Source organism: Aythya fuligula, chromosome 17 (assembly GCF_009819795.1).
Source record: "Aythya fuligula isolate bAytFul2 chromosome 17, bAytFul2.pri, whole genome shotgun sequence".
In the NCBI taxonomy this organism is placed as follows: Eukaryota; Metazoa; Chordata; class Aves; order Anseriformes; family Anatidae; genus Aythya; species Aythya fuligula.
The window spans coordinates 1,362,364-1,380,256 of NC_045575.1; the positions used below are offsets into that span (position 1 = coordinate 1,362,364).

Below are 17,893 nucleotides of genomic sequence, written 5' to 3' on the forward strand. Positions count from 1 at the left end.
ACTTGGGATTATTTGACTGCTGTTTTTGTAAAGAAAAGATCCTGAAAGAGTTGCTGTAGTTAAGTAAAGTCTGCAGTGCTCAAACAGAACGCATCTGTGTAACCTTCCTGCAGCACGGACTCACACTGTGACAGGTAGAACAGGACAGAGCCCAGCGTGCCACACCTGCTTGAAGTGCTTGGCCTGATTTTAAGCTGCAGTTGCCTGTAGCAAGGAAGTAGCAAGTGCCATCAACTAAAACCCCTCCCCTTCTGTGCTTGTAGCAATTTGCTCATGTAAAGAAACTAACAGATGGTCAGCTTACGATTATTCATTATGAAACAAGTAAAAAAAAGTTTATTGAAGCCATCTACAGCTCCTAGAGAGGAGCTGGGCATGTTAACAATTACTGCCACAGCACACATTACCTTTCTGATTTGCAATGTGTTATGAAGCAACCCTTAAAGGACAGCTGGGACTTCTAGGCACATCCTACTTCTCTCTTTTAAATAGAAAACAGCACCTGGAGGTTTATGGTTCCTGTTCCACAGGAGGCACAAATTCTTTAGATCTAAAATGTGAAAGGGTGAGTTTAATTCCTTTTCTGTTTTGATCCAATGTAGCATGTACTAAAATACATCTCCTGAACACAGTAAGTGAAGCAGTTCGGGGCGGAGTCCTCCAAGTATGCCCACGCCTCCAAATTTATGGAAATCAGCAGAAGTTTGATCTTGGGTTCAGCTGGGCCACAGCTAACTCTGTTCAGAAACCTAACTTCTGCTGCGTTGAATCTTGGTGTCATTGTAGGCTACTCCAAAACTGGAGTTACTTCAGGAGTTCCCTGATTCTTCAAAATGTTCTTTTCATAGTCCACAACTTCATTTAGTGCTCATTCTTCAGATATAAAGGACAAAATCCTCAGGTCCACGCTGCTTTTGGGTAACCGTAGAGCTAAAGGTTAAAACAAGGAAGATGGTAACTAATCCATGGGATCTAGAATTAATTGTTCACACGCGCTATTTAGCATGCAGATAACATGCTTGGAGAATGAAGAATATCTTTTCAAGAAGTCATTAGAAATGTTTAAAATTTGATACTCCAGAGGTGTATATTCCCTTTCAGCTTTCTCTGGCTCTTGCAGCTACTGTCAAATAAGTGACAGAAGCAAGTTACTTTGCAAAGCAGCTCATGAAAAGCATGATCTGCTAGGAATGTGGCTTAAGTAGATTTTAGAACCAGACAAAACATGGCAGAAGATGTGGCTGATAACATTTAGAATAACATGAGGCAGTAGCAATAAATCTGCCTCACAAATTATTTAGAAATCCAGACCTAATGTATCAGCAAACAAGAAGAGCAGCTCTTCAGAGAGAGCTGCAGCTCTCTGCTAGAAATAGCACCAAGGGACAGAACAGGTCTGGTCTGCTCTGGCACTGTGCAGCAACTAAGATGCAGATTAGAAACAGTGAAAATTCTGTTTGCGTGATGGCTGGCAGCCCTCCTGATGTGCCTCAGTGCTATGGGAGGTGTTTATCTGGGCGCTGCTACCCACCCTGCTGCGGTATCCTCGCTCAGCCATGCGCCTGGCTTCTTGCCGCACCAACTCCTCGCAGCGCTGCCTGAGGGAGCGCTCCTCCTCCTCCTCCTCCCTCTGCCGCTCCTGCTCCTCTTGCTCTTGTAAGCGGCGTTCTGTCACCTGAGCAGAGGAAAGACGAGGGTGGTTACAGCTCACACGTGCTGGCCAACAGGTTACAAGACAAAACCACGGGCTGTGTGGACACTTATCTGTCCACATGGAATTAGGAATGTCCTGAACCGACCTCTCAGAAGCCCGGTAATCCTCTGCAACAGTACCTTTCTGTGCATTTTCCAGAAGTAACATTTGTGTAAATACACTGCAGCAACACCTTCAACATTTGGGTACAACACATCTGAAAAAGCAAACAATACCTGAGCTTCCAATTCCTGTCTGCGAGCCGTCTGCAGTTCCTTCTCTTGTTCTCTCTCTCGCCTTGTCAGTTCCTTTGCCTCCTCAAGTTCTCTGATCAGTTGCTCCCGATACTTTACAGACTCTTCTTGGGCCCGTCTGTTTAACTCCATCTTCTCTTGGATCTGGCGCTGTCTGCCTGCAAGGACCTTTTTGAAGTGAGAGGATTAAGGGAGAAGCTAAGTCAAGACAGAGGCCAGATTTACAAGCAGAACTAGGGAAATCTTGGTGCAGACAGTTAAACAGTTATCAGAAAATGTGTCAGGCCAACAGAAAATCTCTCCCTCAAGTACTGGAGGCTGTAACCCACTAGAGGGAACAACAGTTTTGTCAAACCAAGAGAGACACCAAATCAAAGAAAGGCATCACCTCATTCATCAGGCGATCTCTGGCCACCTTCTCTCTTTCCCATTCTTCTTCCCTCTTCTCCCAGACTTTTTTAGCTTCTTCTCTAAAGGCAAGGAGAAGAATTGTCTCTAAGTTTACTGCTTACAGTTAGATATTGCATACACACACACTCCCTGGGCATAGATGAGCTACCCTGTGCTTGAGAGGAGGGCTCAGTTTGCTTTTTGCATTTGTTCCCATGCCGCTAGCGTGTCCACCCCCACCTGTGCCTGTTTTGGAGAACCACTCTGACCTCCCTGTTACTGAACAGCAGTAGCACAGTGAAGGAAACGCTGGCTTGGAGCAGGATTTCTTGGATGCTGAGGTCTGCCCCAGGAACAGAATGACCTCAGCAAGGAAGCTTGCCTTGTAACCAGAGAATTACTGCATGCAGGGGACAGTAGCGAGGACCATTGCTGAAACAGCTGACAGTTGTGCAAATCTTTCCTCTGTGCCAAAACGTTTAACTAGAACTTGATGGTAGCATACAGTCCTGCCACCAGTGAAGATGCTTTCTAAGCTGAGGAAAGCTAAAGGTGAGTAACAAATAAGGGACCTGAGGGAAGTTGCATTTACAGGCTCTGAGATACAACAAGAAACAACGTGCAGTTTTGGATTCACTTAGACTAAACCCCACCACATCAAAAATGCAGAATATTTAGAAGTATTTTATAACCAGCTTTTAAGTTCTGTCTGCTAAAAGGTAATCCTTGCGTTCTCTGCGTTCCTACCTCTTTTGGTTCTTAGAACTGAGGTAACAATTTATGGACCAGGTCTTGCCCTGTGGCAACTGAAAAACCACCACAGGCTCTGGCTCTGTCTTTGCAGAGAAGCTGCAGGCACTTCATGCTGACTGCCTAACCACGGCACTTGGCACAAGGAATGAGGGGGAAGACCTCAGTTCTACTGCAGCACCTCCACAACAGCAAGGCCAGCGACACACCTCTTCCTAACGTCCACATTTAACAAACATTAATGGAGCCTGCCAATCAGGCAAGAATATCCAGCACATGGTGGCTTTAGATGAAGTGCAGAGGTGCGTAAACTCACCTAAAAATAGTCTGGAGCTCCGCCTCCCTCTCCTTCTCTAGCTGGAGCTGTTCCTCAATGACACGTTTCATCCAGGCAACGTCTGCGACAGCTCGTTCTCGTCTCGCTGACTGGCGGTGCTGATCCTCATCTTCTTTCTCGAGGAGGGCTAACAAGATTTGTCTGTCTGTTTCCTTGAGAAAAGCCAAAAGAGTAACAACTGTCCAACAGCCTTCTATCCTGCGTGCAAAACAACTCTACCAAGTTACTGGTGACACGGTGTTGAGGGTATGCTCAGATTCTCTATGATCTTTTTGTTCCAGCCCCATTCACAAGCCAGAAGGGGTTTCCTAACTACTTACCTGCAGGCATTAGAGGCAGACACAAATGAAACACAAAGGGTATGGTTCCTTCAACACACAGTCTCTGTAAGGTATAAATCAAGGGGTATTTCCTCTTACCAGCTCCTCCTGTATCTGCTGGGCTCGTCTCTTCAACTGGGCATTACACTGATGCCTCAAAAAACGGCTGAAGGAGAAAAAAACACATTTAAACTCACTCTGAAGCCCTATTTTCTTATATACCAGCACTCGGGAGGGTACATTTATGATTATAATATTTACAGGCAACAGAGGTACCTGCTACCTCTAACATGAACAAGAAGTAACAGCACCAATGCGTTTGCTTATTAGCTCTTCTGGGCGCTTCTAGCAAAACCCAAACATTTACAACCCACCCCTGCTATTGGAAATACCTCCTTGTGCCGCCCCTACTGCCATGGAGATAGGAAAGGATTCTACCCGTCCCTGCTGAAAGCTACATTTGATCCCATACCCAAGCTCAATCTTCTTCCGGTGCTCTTCCATTTGTTTCCTTTCTTCTTCTAATTTTTCAAGCTCCCACCGTTGCTTTAATAAATTCTCTTGCTCTTTTTTCAGCTTTGTTGCCTAATATATGTGAAAAGGAAAAACTAAGAGTACTTCAGAGAGCTAGGACATCCCTGAGAAAACCTTTGAGTTTGTCCCATAGTCTACGAAGTCTATGAGAGTTCAGTTAATATGCCAGTGTTCACAGGAGGGGTCTGCTTTACTGACAGAACAATAGCCACAGCTAGTTTGTTCCAGGTTTAATCCAGAAGAAACCCGGGGGTAAGAGGTCGGGTCAGTGCTGCTCTATTTCCAAGTAAAACCATGAACTTCCTTCTCAGATGAGAAGAGACTAAAGGTTACCTCTGTCTCCTGTAGTTTCAGTTCTTCTATCTGCTGAAGCAATATCTCTGCTTGCTTCTTCTCTTCCAGCCGACGCTTCTCTTCCTCTTGTCTCATTCTCTCCAGAGCTTCCCTTCGTGCAATTTCATACTTGTTTTCGTAGCGCTTTTTCTCTTCTCGTTCAGTTGCTTCTTGCTTGTTGAGCCAAAACAAAGCACAGGTGGTTACAAATATGAGCGGATCACCTTATAAAGCTTTATTTTATTATTGTTACTGCTGAAACCTGTATTTGAAGGCCTTTATTATGCTTTCATATTGAAATCACTACACTGCCATATCCAGGATTTGCATATTGCAGTATCAAATTCATGAAGTTTAGCTATGAATGCTAGGAAAACAACAAATAAACGGCCAGATCCTACTCCCTCCACAACCTGCCTGCCAGCTCAGGTGCTCCAGGAGTCCGCCCTGAGCACCAGCGACCAGAAACCCCGCAGCATACCTGCTTTTTTTGCTTTAGCTGATCACCCCAAGCCTCCACAACGTGCCTCCTGTGCAGCTCCGACTCCACCTGCAGACAGAGAGGCGGCATCGCCAGCAGTGCCAGCAGCACCCGCAGGGACCCTGGAGCACCTGGCCCAGCCCCTGCAGAGCTCCGGGTGTCCTCGGTGCCCACGGGTCCCGAGCTCAGCGCCACACACCAGTCCTGGGAAATGCTACAGCGAGACTGAAACCGGAGCTGCGGCTGCTGGAGCAGCACGGCAGCAGAACAACGAACAGGGAAGCACTACAGGCAGGGCACGCACAGCTCCGGAAAGCACCAAGGCTTTGTACAGACCCTGAAAACCTGCTCTCGGTGTCAGGACGGATTGCTGACCCTCCGGCAGCTGACCCTCGGGCCATTTGCCTGGCTATCCCTGCTCTGCGACTCGGGCTGAGTGACACCAGCAGACACGCGAGGAGCTCCCCGTTAAAACGGGGCGAAACCAGCACGGGACACGCAGAGGAGCGGCCTCACCTCCCGCAGCTCGGCGCTGTTCTGCCTCCAGTGCTCGTGCAGCAGCCGCTCGGCGACCTGCGGGGGCGACACGGGGACGAGGGACAGCGGCTGGGCGGCCCTGCCCGGCCCTGCCCTCACCCCCCCGGCCCTGCCCTGTCCCCCCCGGCCCTCACCTCCCGGCCCCGCCGCTCTCGTGCTGCCCGCAGCGCCCCGCTCCGCTCCCGCAGCGCCTCGCCGGGCTCCCGCCTCAGCTCCCTCAGCTCGGCCTCCAGCTCCTCGCTCTCCTCGGCCAGCAGCCGCCTCAGCCGCTCCCGCCGCCGCTCCAGCTCCTCCCGCCGGGCCTCCTGCGAGCTGCCGGGACACGGAGGGCGTCAGGGGGGCACCGGGCCCGCCCGGACAGGCCCCGCCAGGCCTCACCCGGCCCTGCCCCGCCCGCACCTGGCCGGGAGGGCCCGCGGCTCGCTCCACCGAGCCTGCTTGGAGCTGCAGAGCGCGGCCCGGGCGAAGCAGCGTCCGGCCCGCTCCCACTGCTGCCGGCCCCGCTCCTCCCGCTCCGCCGCACGGGCCCGGGCCTCCCGCAGCCACATCGCCCGCCGCCGGGCCGCGGCCGTTGCCATGGCAACGCGGGGAGCAGCTACGGGTGCCGCCGAGGGTCAGGAGGCACTAGGGGCACGGGGCTTCGCGGGGAGGGAGGGGCGAGGGGGTGCGGGCACCGCCTTTTCGCGGCGCTGATTGGTGGGCGGGGAGGTGGGCGGGGCGTTTGTGCGGGTGGGCGGGGCTCTGGGTGATGTGGGCGGGGCGTGTCAGGAGGTGGGCGGGGCGTGCCGGAGCGGTGAACGGGTTTTGCCGGGAGGTGGGCGGGGCGCTGGGGGGTGGTGGGCGGGGCGGTGGGGGCGGTGGGCGTGGTTTCCCGGGGCGGTGGGCGGGGCGTGCGGTGCCGGCCCGGCCGGGCCATGGCGCTGCTGCTGGAGCACGAGTTCCGGCCGCTGCCGCCCGACGGGCGGGTGGAGACGCTGCCCTTCCTCGAGGCCGTGGCGCACCTGCCGCCATTCTTCGGTAAGCGCCGGGCACCGGCACCGGGACGGGAACCGGGACGGGAACAGGGACGGGAACCGGGACGGGAACCGGCACCGCCCCGGGACGCTGCCGCCGTCGGGCAGAGGGCGCCTGGGTCCGCCCCGGCTCCCACGGGGCTGCTGCTGGGCTCCCGGTGCTGCCCCCCCGGTGCTGCCCCCCCCGGTACTGCCCCTCGGTTCTGCCCCCCCGGTTCTGCCCCTCCCGGTACTGCTCCCCCAATACAACCCCTCCCGGTACTGCCCCTCGGTTCTGCCCCCCTGGTGCTGCCCCCCCCCGGTTCTTCCCCCCCGGTTCTGCCCCCCCCGGTCCCCCGGCAGCAGCCCCCGGCGGCGTTGCATCAGGGCCGGGCGTGGGATGGCGCCTTCCCATCCCTTCCCTTCCCTTCCCATCCCGTCCCGTCCCGTCCCGTCCCGTCCCGCCCGACCCGCCCGACCCGCCGAGCAGCCCCGTTGGGGAACGTCCCGGCCCCGCGGGGAAGCGGCTCCGGGCGGGGGCGTCGCGGGGGTGGCACCGACCGAGGGCGGCGGGGCCGGGCCGAGGCGGAGCAGCAGCAGCAGCAGCAGCAGCAGGAGCACAATGCCCCGCTTTGTGCCCGCCTGTGGCCGGGGACAGCCGGGCACCACCGAGAGCCCTCGGGGTGGGCAGAGCCCCCTGGGCACCGGGAAGGATCTCACGGTGCCCCCGGTACGGCCCCGGTGACCGCCGTCCCCTCCCCGTGCCTCCGCAGACTGCCTCGGGACGCCCATCGTGTACTCGCCTGTCAAGGCTGACCTGGCTGGAAACATCAAGGTAGGGGCATGGGGGGCTGCGGGCAGGGGTCCTTCATCCCCTGGGACCCTTCATCCCATAGGACCCTTCATCTCCTTAGGGTCCTTCATCCCCTTGGGGCTCTTCATCCCCCAGGACCCTTCGTCACCTGGGACCCTTCATCTTCCTTGGGTCCCTTCATCCCCTTGGGGCTCTTCGTCCCCTAGGACCCTTCATCCCCTTGGGACCCTTCATCCCCTTGAGGCCCTTCATCACCCCATAGGAGCTCTCGGGCTCCCCCGCTGCCGCAGCATCCCCAGCACTTGCTGCAGGTGCCCCATTTGCACCACCCCAGCCCCGCAGCCCCCAGCAGCCGTCCCCATTTCTCTCCTCTCCCCCCCCCATGCAGAAGATCCGGGCGGTTTACGACTCCGACCCCGCCAAGTTCAAGACGCTGCAGGACATCCTGCAGGTGGAGAAGGAGCTGCACGGCTCGGCCTGGCCCAAGACGGGCGCCACGCTGGCGCTGATGTGGTTGAAGAGGTGACTCAGGGTGCCGGCGGTGCCTCTCCCCCAACCCCAACCCCGTGGCTCCGGCTGCTCCCTGGGCTGGGTTTTAGGGAGTGCTGCTGGCTGCAGCCCCATCAGGAGGTTTGCTGATGCCCTCCCATCCCCTGCGGGGACGAGGCGGTGTTTGCGTTCCTATAAATCCCCGCTGGGCTCGGTGCCCTGCTCCTCAGTGGGCTTCGCTGCCCAGGCTATGGGGTTTTGGGGGTCTGGGTGCCCCCATGGCGATGCCGGGGGCTGTCACCCCATGTGGCAGTTCCCACCCCCCCCCGTCAGCCCCGCTGTCCTCGCAGGGGCCTGAAGTTCATGCTGGTGCTGCTGCAGAGCATCTCCGACGGCGAGCGGGACGAGGAGCACCCGAACCTCATCCGGGTGAACGCCCTGAAGGCTTACGAGGTCTCGCTGAAGAAGTACCACGGCTGGATGCTGCAGAAGCTCTTCATGGTGAGCGTGGCCACAGCTGCCCTGCCTGGAGCCCAAATCCCTGCCTGAGCAGCGTGGTGCTTCAGCAAAAATAAGGTGGTGTCTGCAGATGTGCAGCCCCTTGATTTATTTTAGGGATTATTTCCAGGGGACCCTCTCTGCACAGCCCCCCCGGGGCCCCCACTGGTGCTGGTGGGAGGCTGCTGCTGCGGGAATCATCCCGGGCACATCCCAGCCTGGGTCTGACACGGGCTGGGGGGCTCGGGGGGCTCGTTAGGGTGCTGGGAGCGGTGTCCCCGCAGCCGGGGCAGGACTCGGTGTGCCCTCACCATTTCCCTCCGTCCTGCAGGGCTCGGTCTACGCGCTCCCGTACAAGTCGGATCTGCTGAAGGCCTTAGAGAAGGGCAAAGAAGTCAAGGAGGAGGAGAGCATCGAGAAGATCCATCAGTTTGTCTCCAGGGTCACCCCCATCCTGGATGCCATTTACGAGATGTACGCCGCGATGAACGCCGAGCTCAGCTACAAAGCCTGACCCTGGCACGGGCCGGGGGCCGCTCCCGGCTGCCGGCCGGCTCTGATTCTGCTCCAGTAGCTAGCCTGTTTTCTAAACAAATTAATTAATTTTCTATCGAGAATCTGGCAATAAACCCGGGGTACCCTGGGTCGTCTCAGGATTTCCCCAGCTTTTGTACTAAGGAAGACAAACGAGCGCTTCTGGTCCTCGTGCAGGGCGAGCGAGAGGAATGACGCGCGGCTGGCGGCAGCGTCCCGCTGATGCAGTTTCGGCTCTGCCCTCGCTTTTAAATGCACCTCTGCCTCCTCGTCTGCACCTCTGCCTCCTCGCCTGTGCTGCTTTTGGACCTCGCAGCACCCAGGGGCGCAGCACCCAGGGCGCAGCACCCAGGGCACAGCACCCCGTGTGATGCTGGCAGTGCCCATTGCGGAGGAGCCGGCGACATCCCTGGGTGCCCCCAGCCCCGTGGGCAGCAGCATGGGAGCGAGACCCCCTCCGGGCGGTGTTTCGGAGCGCCGGGTGCCTTGGCGTGGCGATGCCCGTCGGCAGGAACTCAATAAATCTCCTAAATCTCCGCTAACCTGGCTTTGGGCGGCTGTTTTGGGGCCGTCCCGGGGGCGGGTCTGGCTGCGGGCGGGTCCCGGGGCGCCCGCCCACGGCAGCGGGGCCGGGAGGGACCGGGACGGGACGGGAGGGACCGGGACGGAGCCGGCGGCGGCTGCGGGAGCGGCGCGGGACGGGACGGGCGGTACCGGGATGGGAACGGGGCTGGGGACCGGGGAGCGGGGCTGGGGGCTGGGGGTAGCGGGCAGGGGGCTTGGGGTGCATTGGGGTGAGGGTCTCGGGGTGCTGCGGGCTCCAAACCCGCCTGCACAGCGGCTCCGCAGCCCGGCTGGTGGCCGGGTGAGGGGCTCGGGGATGTTTTTTGGCCCCTGGGGAGGGTCCGGGGGGGTCTCGGTGCCGGTGCTGGGCGCGCACCTGGGTGCGGGTGCGAGGGTTTGTGTTGGATGCGAGCGGCGGGGCCGTGCCCGGCAGGCACATCGCGCGATGCCAGGCGTTGAGTCATTTGCTCCGTGGGGTGAGGAAGGCTGAAAAATTTAAAAAAAAAAAAAAAAAAGCCAAATAAGTCAACAAGGCAAAGAAAAGCCGATTGACAACACCTTTCCTGGCAGCGGCGGGGCCCAGGGGAGTGCCTGCGTTCGCAGGGCCGGTTGTGAGACCGTCACTTCCCAAGCAAGCTTCCTCCCCAGCACGTGATGGCAGCCGCTCCGTCACCCGCTTCTGCCTCGCGTCCCCCTGCCTCCAGCCCTGCCGTGGCCCCGGTGCCACTCGTCCCCCACCCGTGACCGCAGCGGGGTCGTCCCCAGCCGATGGCCGTGGGATGGGACGCGCCGGCCTCGCTCCTTGCTCTTTTTGCTGCCACGGGTTAAGCCAAATGAAAACTGATTCAAATCTCCGGGGAGAGGCGTGCTCCCTGCAGGAAGCTGATTTCCATTCGCGTGCTGCCTGGGTCACTCCGGGCCTGATGTCCTCGGGGAGCCCCCCATAAGGGCACCCAGGTGCCACCACATCAGCCAGGCCGTGACCACTGCTTTCTGCAGCGCCGTGAGCTTTCACGTCCCTCCTTCTGCTCCCCTGGCTGCAGCAGGGATGCTGCCCACAGGGAAGCCCCTACCTGCACCCCCCCGTGCTCCACCACGGAGTAAAATTACATCCCGATAGTAAAATCCCCACGGGTCATTGTGCTTTCGTGCCCCTCCTTGCAGCGCTGGTGTCCCCCGGCTCTGCCCTGGCCTCTGGCTGGGTTTGGCAGCCCGAGCTATATTTGGGCTTTGCCCTCGCCGCTTTTCTCTCAAGCTGTGCTTTTCCTGTGGTTTGGGCTGGGATTTCCAGCACAGCGGATAGGGGTTGGTTGGGTGCTCCGGCCCCGTGCCGGAGGGGTTGGGTTGCTGTGAATTCCCCGGTCTGGTGGCTCGGGCAGCCCAGCTGCGTGACAGCCCGTGTTTGCCCGGTGTCGGGTGTGCGAGAGCCGGGGTCACTGCGGCTTTGGCAGGTGCACGTGGAATTTCTTGCAGCAAGAGCAAGGAAGGAAAGGAGGAGAAATCGCATGGGCCCTATCCCACACCCTGCATCTCCGGGGGCTGTGCCCCTGCTGCTGCCTCCCGCAGGATTCGGGGCTGTGGGGTGAGGGGGATGTTTTCCATGTCCCCCCTCCCCGTGCTGCTGCAGTTTTGGGGGCCATTTACAGCCCCCAGCCCCTGCCCACGTGGGGACACGGCCGCCGCGGGTGGCGACACGCTGCCTAATTAGAAGCACGTTATCCAGCAGCGATCTCCGGGAGGGCCAAGCCTGACATTATGGCTTGTCGTACAGAGCTGCAGCCCAGCAGCAAATTATACCTTCCCCGGCTGCTTTTTCTGTCTCTGAACCCTGGGTCTGAGAGCGGGGGCTGAGCGCGCTCCTGGGAGGCATGCACGGAGGCAGGGCTGAGCATTTCTGCATTTTGTGGTGTGTTTTTATGGAAAGCGGGGCTGCTGGGGAGCCCGGGGGTGTTTATCAGCAAGCAGGCAGGTGTGTGGCCGTGCTGGTAGCAGGGCTTTCTGCCAGTCTCCTTTCCCTCCGCACAACCAAAACCCATCGCTCCTCACCCCAAACACTGCTTGCACCCCCAGGCTGCGTCCCCCCCGCCGTGCCGGGGTCCGGGTCACAGCCCCGGCTTGTGTGGCACCGCGGCCGGGTGGTGAGGTGTTGGGGGCCCGCTCCTGACCCCCTGTGGCTCCCCTCAGCCCCATCCTGGTGGCTCCCCGGGGCCGGGCAGCACGCACAGGGCCCGCTCTGTGCCCCAGCCTGGGCTGCACCCAAGCTGACCGCAGCGGGGCCGGGCTCCAGGCAGCTGCGCTTTGAAGCAGGCAGCGCCGGAGCCGGTGGGGGCTGCGTGGACGTGAGGGGGTCCCCGCGGGCGGGTAGGTGGGCAGGGGGCTGCCGGGGGTCCCACTGGCCCCAAACGCTGCCGGGGTCGGGGTGGGATGCTGCTCCTGCCATGGGATCTGGCAGCGGCTCGCCCAGGGCACGGTGCCCGTGGGAGAGGATGGGGCGGGAGGGGAAGTTATTTGGGAATGACTCCGGGTTTCCCTCTGCCAGGTCTCCTGCTCTCGCCGAAGGACCGAGGAGCGCGGCCACCCAGGCAGCGAGCAGAGGTCCTGCTGAAAGGGGAGCATGGCAGACAGCGAGGAGCCCCGCGATGCCGGGGGGGACGCCCCGGGGGACGACTCCTTCCCTCTCTCCTCGCTGGCCAACCTGTTTGAGGTGGAGGACACCCCGTCCCCCGCCGAGGCATCCCGGACCCCCCCGGGTGCTGGGGACGGAAAGCAAAACCTGCGCATGAAATTCCACGGGGCCTTCCGGAAAGGTGCCCCGAAACCCATGGAGCTGCTGGAGGCCACCATCTACGAGTCCTCCGTGGTCCCCGCGCCCAAGAAGGCCCCCATGGATTCCCTCTTCGACTACGGCACCTACCGCCACCACCCCAGCGAGAACAAGCGCTGGCGCAGGAGGGTTGTGGAGTGAGTACGGGGACCCCCGAGCACCCCGGGGACACCCCTGCTGGTGGGGAGCGGGGGGCACCCTGGTGTGGGTATGGGGCTGCAAGGCGGCTGGGGTCAGGGATGGGACCCCAGGGCTCCTGAGTGGCATTTAGGGGTGCTTTGGGCGGTGAACTCGGGGTGCCAGGCACATGGTGCTCCCGGTGGGGATGCCTGGTGCCGTGCCGTGGGCTGCAGCCCCACGCCGCTGTGGGGCCGGGACCGTGGCCCCCCTTCCCCTCCTGCCTGCGCCGTGAAAGAGGGCTCTGTGCTGCAGCCGCTCCCTGCCGGTGCGGGACGTCTGGCTCCCCTGGCATGAAAGGGCTTTTCAGGAGGGGCCTCCGCCCTCGGCCTGCGTCAGGAAACCGGAGCCGGGGCGGCCGCCTGCAGCCGGGCACACAATGCCCGTCTGTGCCGGGCACCTGGGTGCCGCACCCTGCCTGCCCCGCCGGCACCTCGAGGCCCTGGGCTGTGATCAGGGCCGAGGGGGAGCTCCCCAGGCCCGGAGACCCCGACTGGGGCAGCCGCCGTCCCTCCTTCCCCAGGTTCCTGGAGCTGGCTGAGTGTCCCCTGCTGCCACCGACATCTCTGGCTCAGCTCCGGTTGCTGGAGCCTGACCCAAAGCCGTGGCCTGGCACTCCTGGGGGCATGGCACGAGGCTCTGCCCAACCACTGTGACCCACAACGGGAGCAGCACCCGGTCCCCGTGGTGCTACAGGGAGGGGGGAGGTGACTGCAAGCACTGGGTGCCTCCCCTGGGGGTCACCCCAGCAAAGGGTCTATGATTTAGGGTGGGCAGAGCCCCCGCCAGCCCCCCGGCTGGAGCACCCCACTGCTCCCATGCTGCTCCCATGCCCATCCCCACAGCTCTGAGCTCGGTGTGCGGGTGGGAAACTGAGGCACGGAGCGGGGAAATGGGGACACAGAGTGGGGAAATGGGGACACAGAGTGGGGAAATGGAGGCACGGAGGGGGGAAATGGGGACACGGAGCGGGGAAGCAGCTGCGGTGCTCAGTCCTGCTGCTTCTGTTGCAGGAAGACAGCGCCGGGCACCAAGGGGCCGGCTCCTGACCCACCCCCTGTCCTCAAGGTCTTCAACAGACCCATCCTCTTCGACATCGTCTCCCGAGGGTCCCCGGCCGGCCTGGACGGGCTCCTCTCCTTCCTGCTCACCCACAAGAAGCGCCTGACGGACGAGGAGTTTCGAGGTGAGCACCTCAGGGTGCTGGGGGTGCGCAGGGCCACCGGCGGTTCCTGTGTCCCTGTGGGGACAGCGCTGCCCGGCCCTGGCACCAAGAGGAGCCGGGGATTTGGTCGGGGTCTGGGGCGGCCCCCACAGCATCCTCCGCTCCCAGAGCCCTCGACGGGGAAGACCTGCCTGCCCAAGGCGCTGCTCAACCTGAGCGGGGGCAAGAACGACACCATCCCCGTCCTCCTCGACATCGCCGAAAAGACGGGCAACATGCGGGAGTTCATCAACTCGCCCTTCCGAGACGTCTACTACCGGGGTAGGGGGGCACGGGGGACGTGGCTGGGTCTAGAGGGGCTATGGGGGACCCTGGGGAGGCTGAGGGACCCCAGGGAGGTTTGGGGACTGGAGCAGTGGGGATATTTTGGAGGATGGAAGACCCTGGGGAGGTTCAGCAACTGGAGTAGGGGTCCCTAAGGAGTCTGGGGGTCCATGGGGGGTCTCGGGGTGAGGCCACAGTGACGGGCGCCCACGGCACAGGTCAGACAGCCCTGCACATCGCCATCGAGCGCCGCTGCAAGCACTACGTGGAGCTGCTGGTGGAGAAGGGAGCCGACGTGCACGCCCAGGCCCGCGGCCGCTTCTTCCAGCCCAAGGACGAGGGCGGCTACTTCTACTTCGGTGAGCTGGGGGGGGGCTGGTGGCACCGGGGCCGGGTCCTTGGGGATGTCCCCATAATGGGGCGCCCACCGCGTGGTGTCCCTGCAGGAGAGCTGCCCCTCTCGCTGGCCGCCTGCACCAACCAGCCCCACATCGTGCACTACCTGACGGAGAACGGGCACAAGCAGGCGGACCTGCGGCGCCAGGACTCCCGCGGCAACACCGTGCTGCACGCCCTGGTCGCCATCGCCGACAACACCCGCGAGAACACCAAGTTCGTCACCAAGATGTACGACCTGCTCCTCGTCAAGTGCGCCAAGCTCTTCCCCGACACCAACCTCGAGGCGCTGCTCAACAACGACGGCCTCTCGCCGCTCATGATGGCCGCCAAGACCGGCAAGATCGGGGTACGGTGACCCCGCCGCGCCGCCGCCCTCTGCACGTGCTTTGAGAAACCTGCATGTGCGGGCGATTAACCTGGCTAATTAACCCCTCCTTGCGCCCCATCCGTTCCTTAATTAACCCCAGGCCCTCCTCACATCCCGCCCTTGCCCCTCGCTCACCCTGGGGGGCTGCGGCCCTGCCCCGGGGAGCCGCCGCGGACGGGGCGGGAGGGGGCAGACCCATGGGCCAGGCGCCCCCCGCAGATCTTCCAGCACATCATCCGTCGGGAGATCACGGACGAGGACGCCCGGCACCTCTCGCGGAAGTTCAAGGACTGGGCGTACGGCCCCGTCTACTCCTCCCTCTACGACCTCTCCTCGCTGGACACTTGCGGGGAGGAGGTGTCCGTGCTGGAGATCCTCGTCTACAACAGCAAGATCGAGGTGCGTGGGGGTCCAGGGGGGCCGGGGGGCCGGGGATGGTTCTATTCTGATCTGTGTCCCCCCCCCAGAACCGCCACGAGATGCTGGCCGTGGAGCCCATCAACGAGCTGCTGCGCGACAAGTGGCGCAAGTTCGGGGCTGTCTCCTTCTACATCAGCGTGGTGTCCTACCTCTGCGCCATGGTCATCTTCACCCTCATCGCCTACTACCGCCCCATGGAAGGCCCCGTGAGTCCCCGGGGGGATCTGGGGCAGGGCGGGGGCTCTGGGCTATGCCACTGATGTGTCCTTTCCCCGCAGCCCCCCTACCCCTACACCACCACCATCGACTACCTGCGCCTGGCCGGGGAGATCATCACCCTTCTCACCGGCATCCTCTTCTTCTTCACAAACGTCAGTGCCGTGAGGAGGGGGGAACGGGGTGGCCCAGCCCTCGTGGGTGCCATACGAGGAGGGTGACAGCCCCGTGTCCCCCGGCACCAGCCCCTGCTGCGATGCCCTCCTGACACCAGGACCCTGCAGGCTGCCCCCGGCCCCTCTCCAACCTTTCCTCTCTCCCCAGATCAAAGACCTGTTCATGAAGAAGTGCCCCGGCGTGAACTCGTTCTTCATCGACGGCTCCTTCCAGCTGCTCTAGTAAGTGGGGACACCCGCGGGGCCTCTCAGAGCCGGGGCATCCCCAGGCTTGCCGGGGACAGTGGCTGGTAGTGGCCGTCCTCTTCTCCAGCTTCATCTACTCGGTGCTGGTGATCGTGACGGCGGGGCTGTACCTGGGAGGGGTGGAGGCGTACCTGGCCGTCATGGTCTTCGCGCTGGTCCTGGGCTGGATGAACGCGCTCTACTTCACCCGAGGGCTCAAGCTGACGGGGACCTACAGCATCATGATACAGAAGGTCCGCTGGGGCTGGGGTCTTCTCCTTCCTGGGGGTTGCAGGCCAGCTCGGCTCATCCCCATCTCCATCACTTGCAGATCCTCTTCAAGGACCTTTTCCGCTTCCTCCTGGTCTATTTGCTCTTCATGATCGGTTATGCATCAGGTAGGTGTGGGGCTGGTGGGGTGAGGCACTGAAGGATCCCTGCTCCATCCTACCTGCCTGCGGGAGCAGCCTCCAGCACCTCCTGCAGCACAGAGGAGAGGGCTTGGTGAGCCCAGAGCAGCGTGGAGCCTGCTGCAGCCCCGTCCTTGCTGCTGCCCCCACGGACTCTCTGTCCCTGTCCCTCCTCCCCAGCTCTGGTGTCCCTCCTGAACCCGTGTCCCAGCAGCGAGTCCTGCGGCGAGGAGCAGTCCAACTGCACGGTGCCCACCTACCCCTCGTGCCGGGACAGCCAGACCTTCAGCACCTTCCTGCTCGACCTCTTCAAGCTCACCATCGGCATGGGCGACCTGGAGATGCTGGAGAGCGCCAAGTACCCCGGCGTCTTCATCATCCTGCTCGTCACCTACATCATCCTCACCTTCGTGCTGCTCCTCAACATGCTCATCGCCCTCATGGGGGAGACGGTGGGGCAAGTGTCCAAGGAGAGCAAGCACATCTGGAAGCTGCAGGTGTGTCTGTGGGAGCTGCCGAGCAGCGGGGCTCCACGGGGTCCCCGTGCTGGGGACCACCAAAGCGGCACCGTCTGGGTGGGGGACCCCAGTGCCTCCATCCCCAGGTGGCTGAGGGGTCCCTGGTGTCCCCGGCAGTGGGCCACCACCATCCTGGACATCGAGCGCTCCTTCCCTGTCTTCCTGCGGCGAGCTTTCCGCTCCGGGGAGATGGTGACCGTGGGGAAGGGCACCGACGGGACGCCCGACCGCCGCTGGTGCTTCAGGTAAGGGCGTGTTCCCTGCAGGGCCCGTTACTGGCTCCTCATTAGGCCTCGTTAGAGCAGGGTGGGTTGTGCTCAGCTGGGGCCGGGTGGTGTCACGGGTGCTGGGATGGCGCAGGAGCTGCTGCCCAGCTCCAGCAAAACCGCTGGGCTCTGCCCTTCCCCGCAGGGTGGACGAGGTGAACTGGTCCCACTGGAACCAGAACCTGGGCATCATCAGCGAGGACCCCGGCAAGAGCGACACGTACCAGTACTACGGCTTCTCCCACACCGTGGGCCGGCTGCGGAGAGGTGAGCGTGGGCTGGGGACATCCCTCGGGGCTCCACTCATCCCTCTGCTGAGCCCCAGGAGCAGATGGGTGCGGGGGGAGCCATGAGGCACCCAGCTCTGATGAACCCCGATCCCGCAGACCGCTGGTCGACGGTGGTGCCGCGCGTGGTGGAGCTGAACAAGAGCTGCCCGCCGGAGGAGGTGGTGGTGCCGCTGGGGACACTGGGGACAGGAGAGGCACGGGAGCGGCGGCACGGGCAGGCCCCCAGCTCCCCGCTCTAGCACCGCGGTGCCGGAGCCGACGGACTCTGCCCCGGCACGGCCCCGGCACGGCCCGCAGAACCGCGGCTCCCACGTGCGCTCCCCGGTGCGTCCGTTCCTCAGGGATTCGTGCAGCCTCCGTCCCTCCAGCAGCCGCCGTCCCGGTGGGCGTCCATCCCAACGGGGGTCCCGGATGGCCCTGGGGGTACCGGGGGTCTCCGGCTCACCCCGACGAGCTCCGGTGCCGCCGCTTTGCTTCCCTGTGCTGGGGCCGTCGGCTGCGCCGTGCTGGGGGCCTCTGCTGCGGGCAGGGTGCTGGGAGCACAGCCCCCCCCTCACAGCACGGCCAAGGGCTTTCGCCACACGTTTTTGCACAAG

The 17,893-nt window shown here is 61.5% G+C and overlaps 3 protein-coding genes across 3 annotated transcripts; 2 read left to right on the forward strand and 1 right to left on the reverse strand.

Annotated features, from left to right (window-relative positions):
- Positions 1-85: 85 nt before the first annotated feature.
- On the reverse strand, positions 86-6,207 carry TCHP (trichoplein keratin filament binding). The gene is made up of 12 exons (XM_032199051.1): positions 6,029-6,207; positions 5,764-5,941; positions 5,609-5,665; positions 5,093-5,161; positions 4,612-4,785; positions 4,217-4,329; positions 3,844-3,910; positions 3,404-3,576; positions 2,336-2,417; positions 1,930-2,115; positions 1,532-1,675; positions 86-930 (listed from the first exon to the last, which is right to left on the reverse strand). Exons 1-12 carry the CDS (start codon positions 6,205-6,207, stop codon positions 898-900), a joined length of 1,455 nt encoding a protein of 484 aa, XP_032054942.1. The 3' UTR covers positions 86-897.
- Positions 6,208-6,516: 309 nt separating this feature from the next.
- On the forward strand, positions 6,517-9,498 carry GLTP (glycolipid transfer protein). Its single transcript, XM_032198980.1, has 5 exons — positions 6,517-6,646; positions 7,395-7,456; positions 7,824-7,957; positions 8,275-8,425; positions 8,754-9,498. Exons 1-5 carry the CDS (start codon positions 6,544-6,546, stop codon positions 8,934-8,936), a joined length of 633 nt encoding a protein of 210 aa, XP_032054871.1. The 5' UTR covers positions 6,517-6,543; the 3' UTR covers positions 8,937-9,498.
- Positions 9,499-12,134: 2,636 nt separating this feature from the next.
- Positions 12,135-17,536, forward strand: TRPV4 (transient receptor potential cation channel subfamily V member 4). Its single transcript, XM_032199198.1, has 15 exons — positions 12,135-12,481; positions 13,535-13,707; positions 13,855-14,007; positions 14,229-14,369; positions 14,457-14,755; positions 14,996-15,175; positions 15,244-15,402; positions 15,475-15,567; positions 15,737-15,810; positions 15,902-16,067; positions 16,145-16,211; positions 16,404-16,720; positions 16,859-16,986; positions 17,153-17,274; positions 17,394-17,536. The coding sequence occupies exons 1-15, from the start codon at positions 12,135-12,137 to the stop codon at positions 17,534-17,536; spliced, it is 2,562 nt and encodes an 853-aa protein (XP_032055089.1).
- Positions 17,537-17,893: the final 357 nt, after the last annotated feature.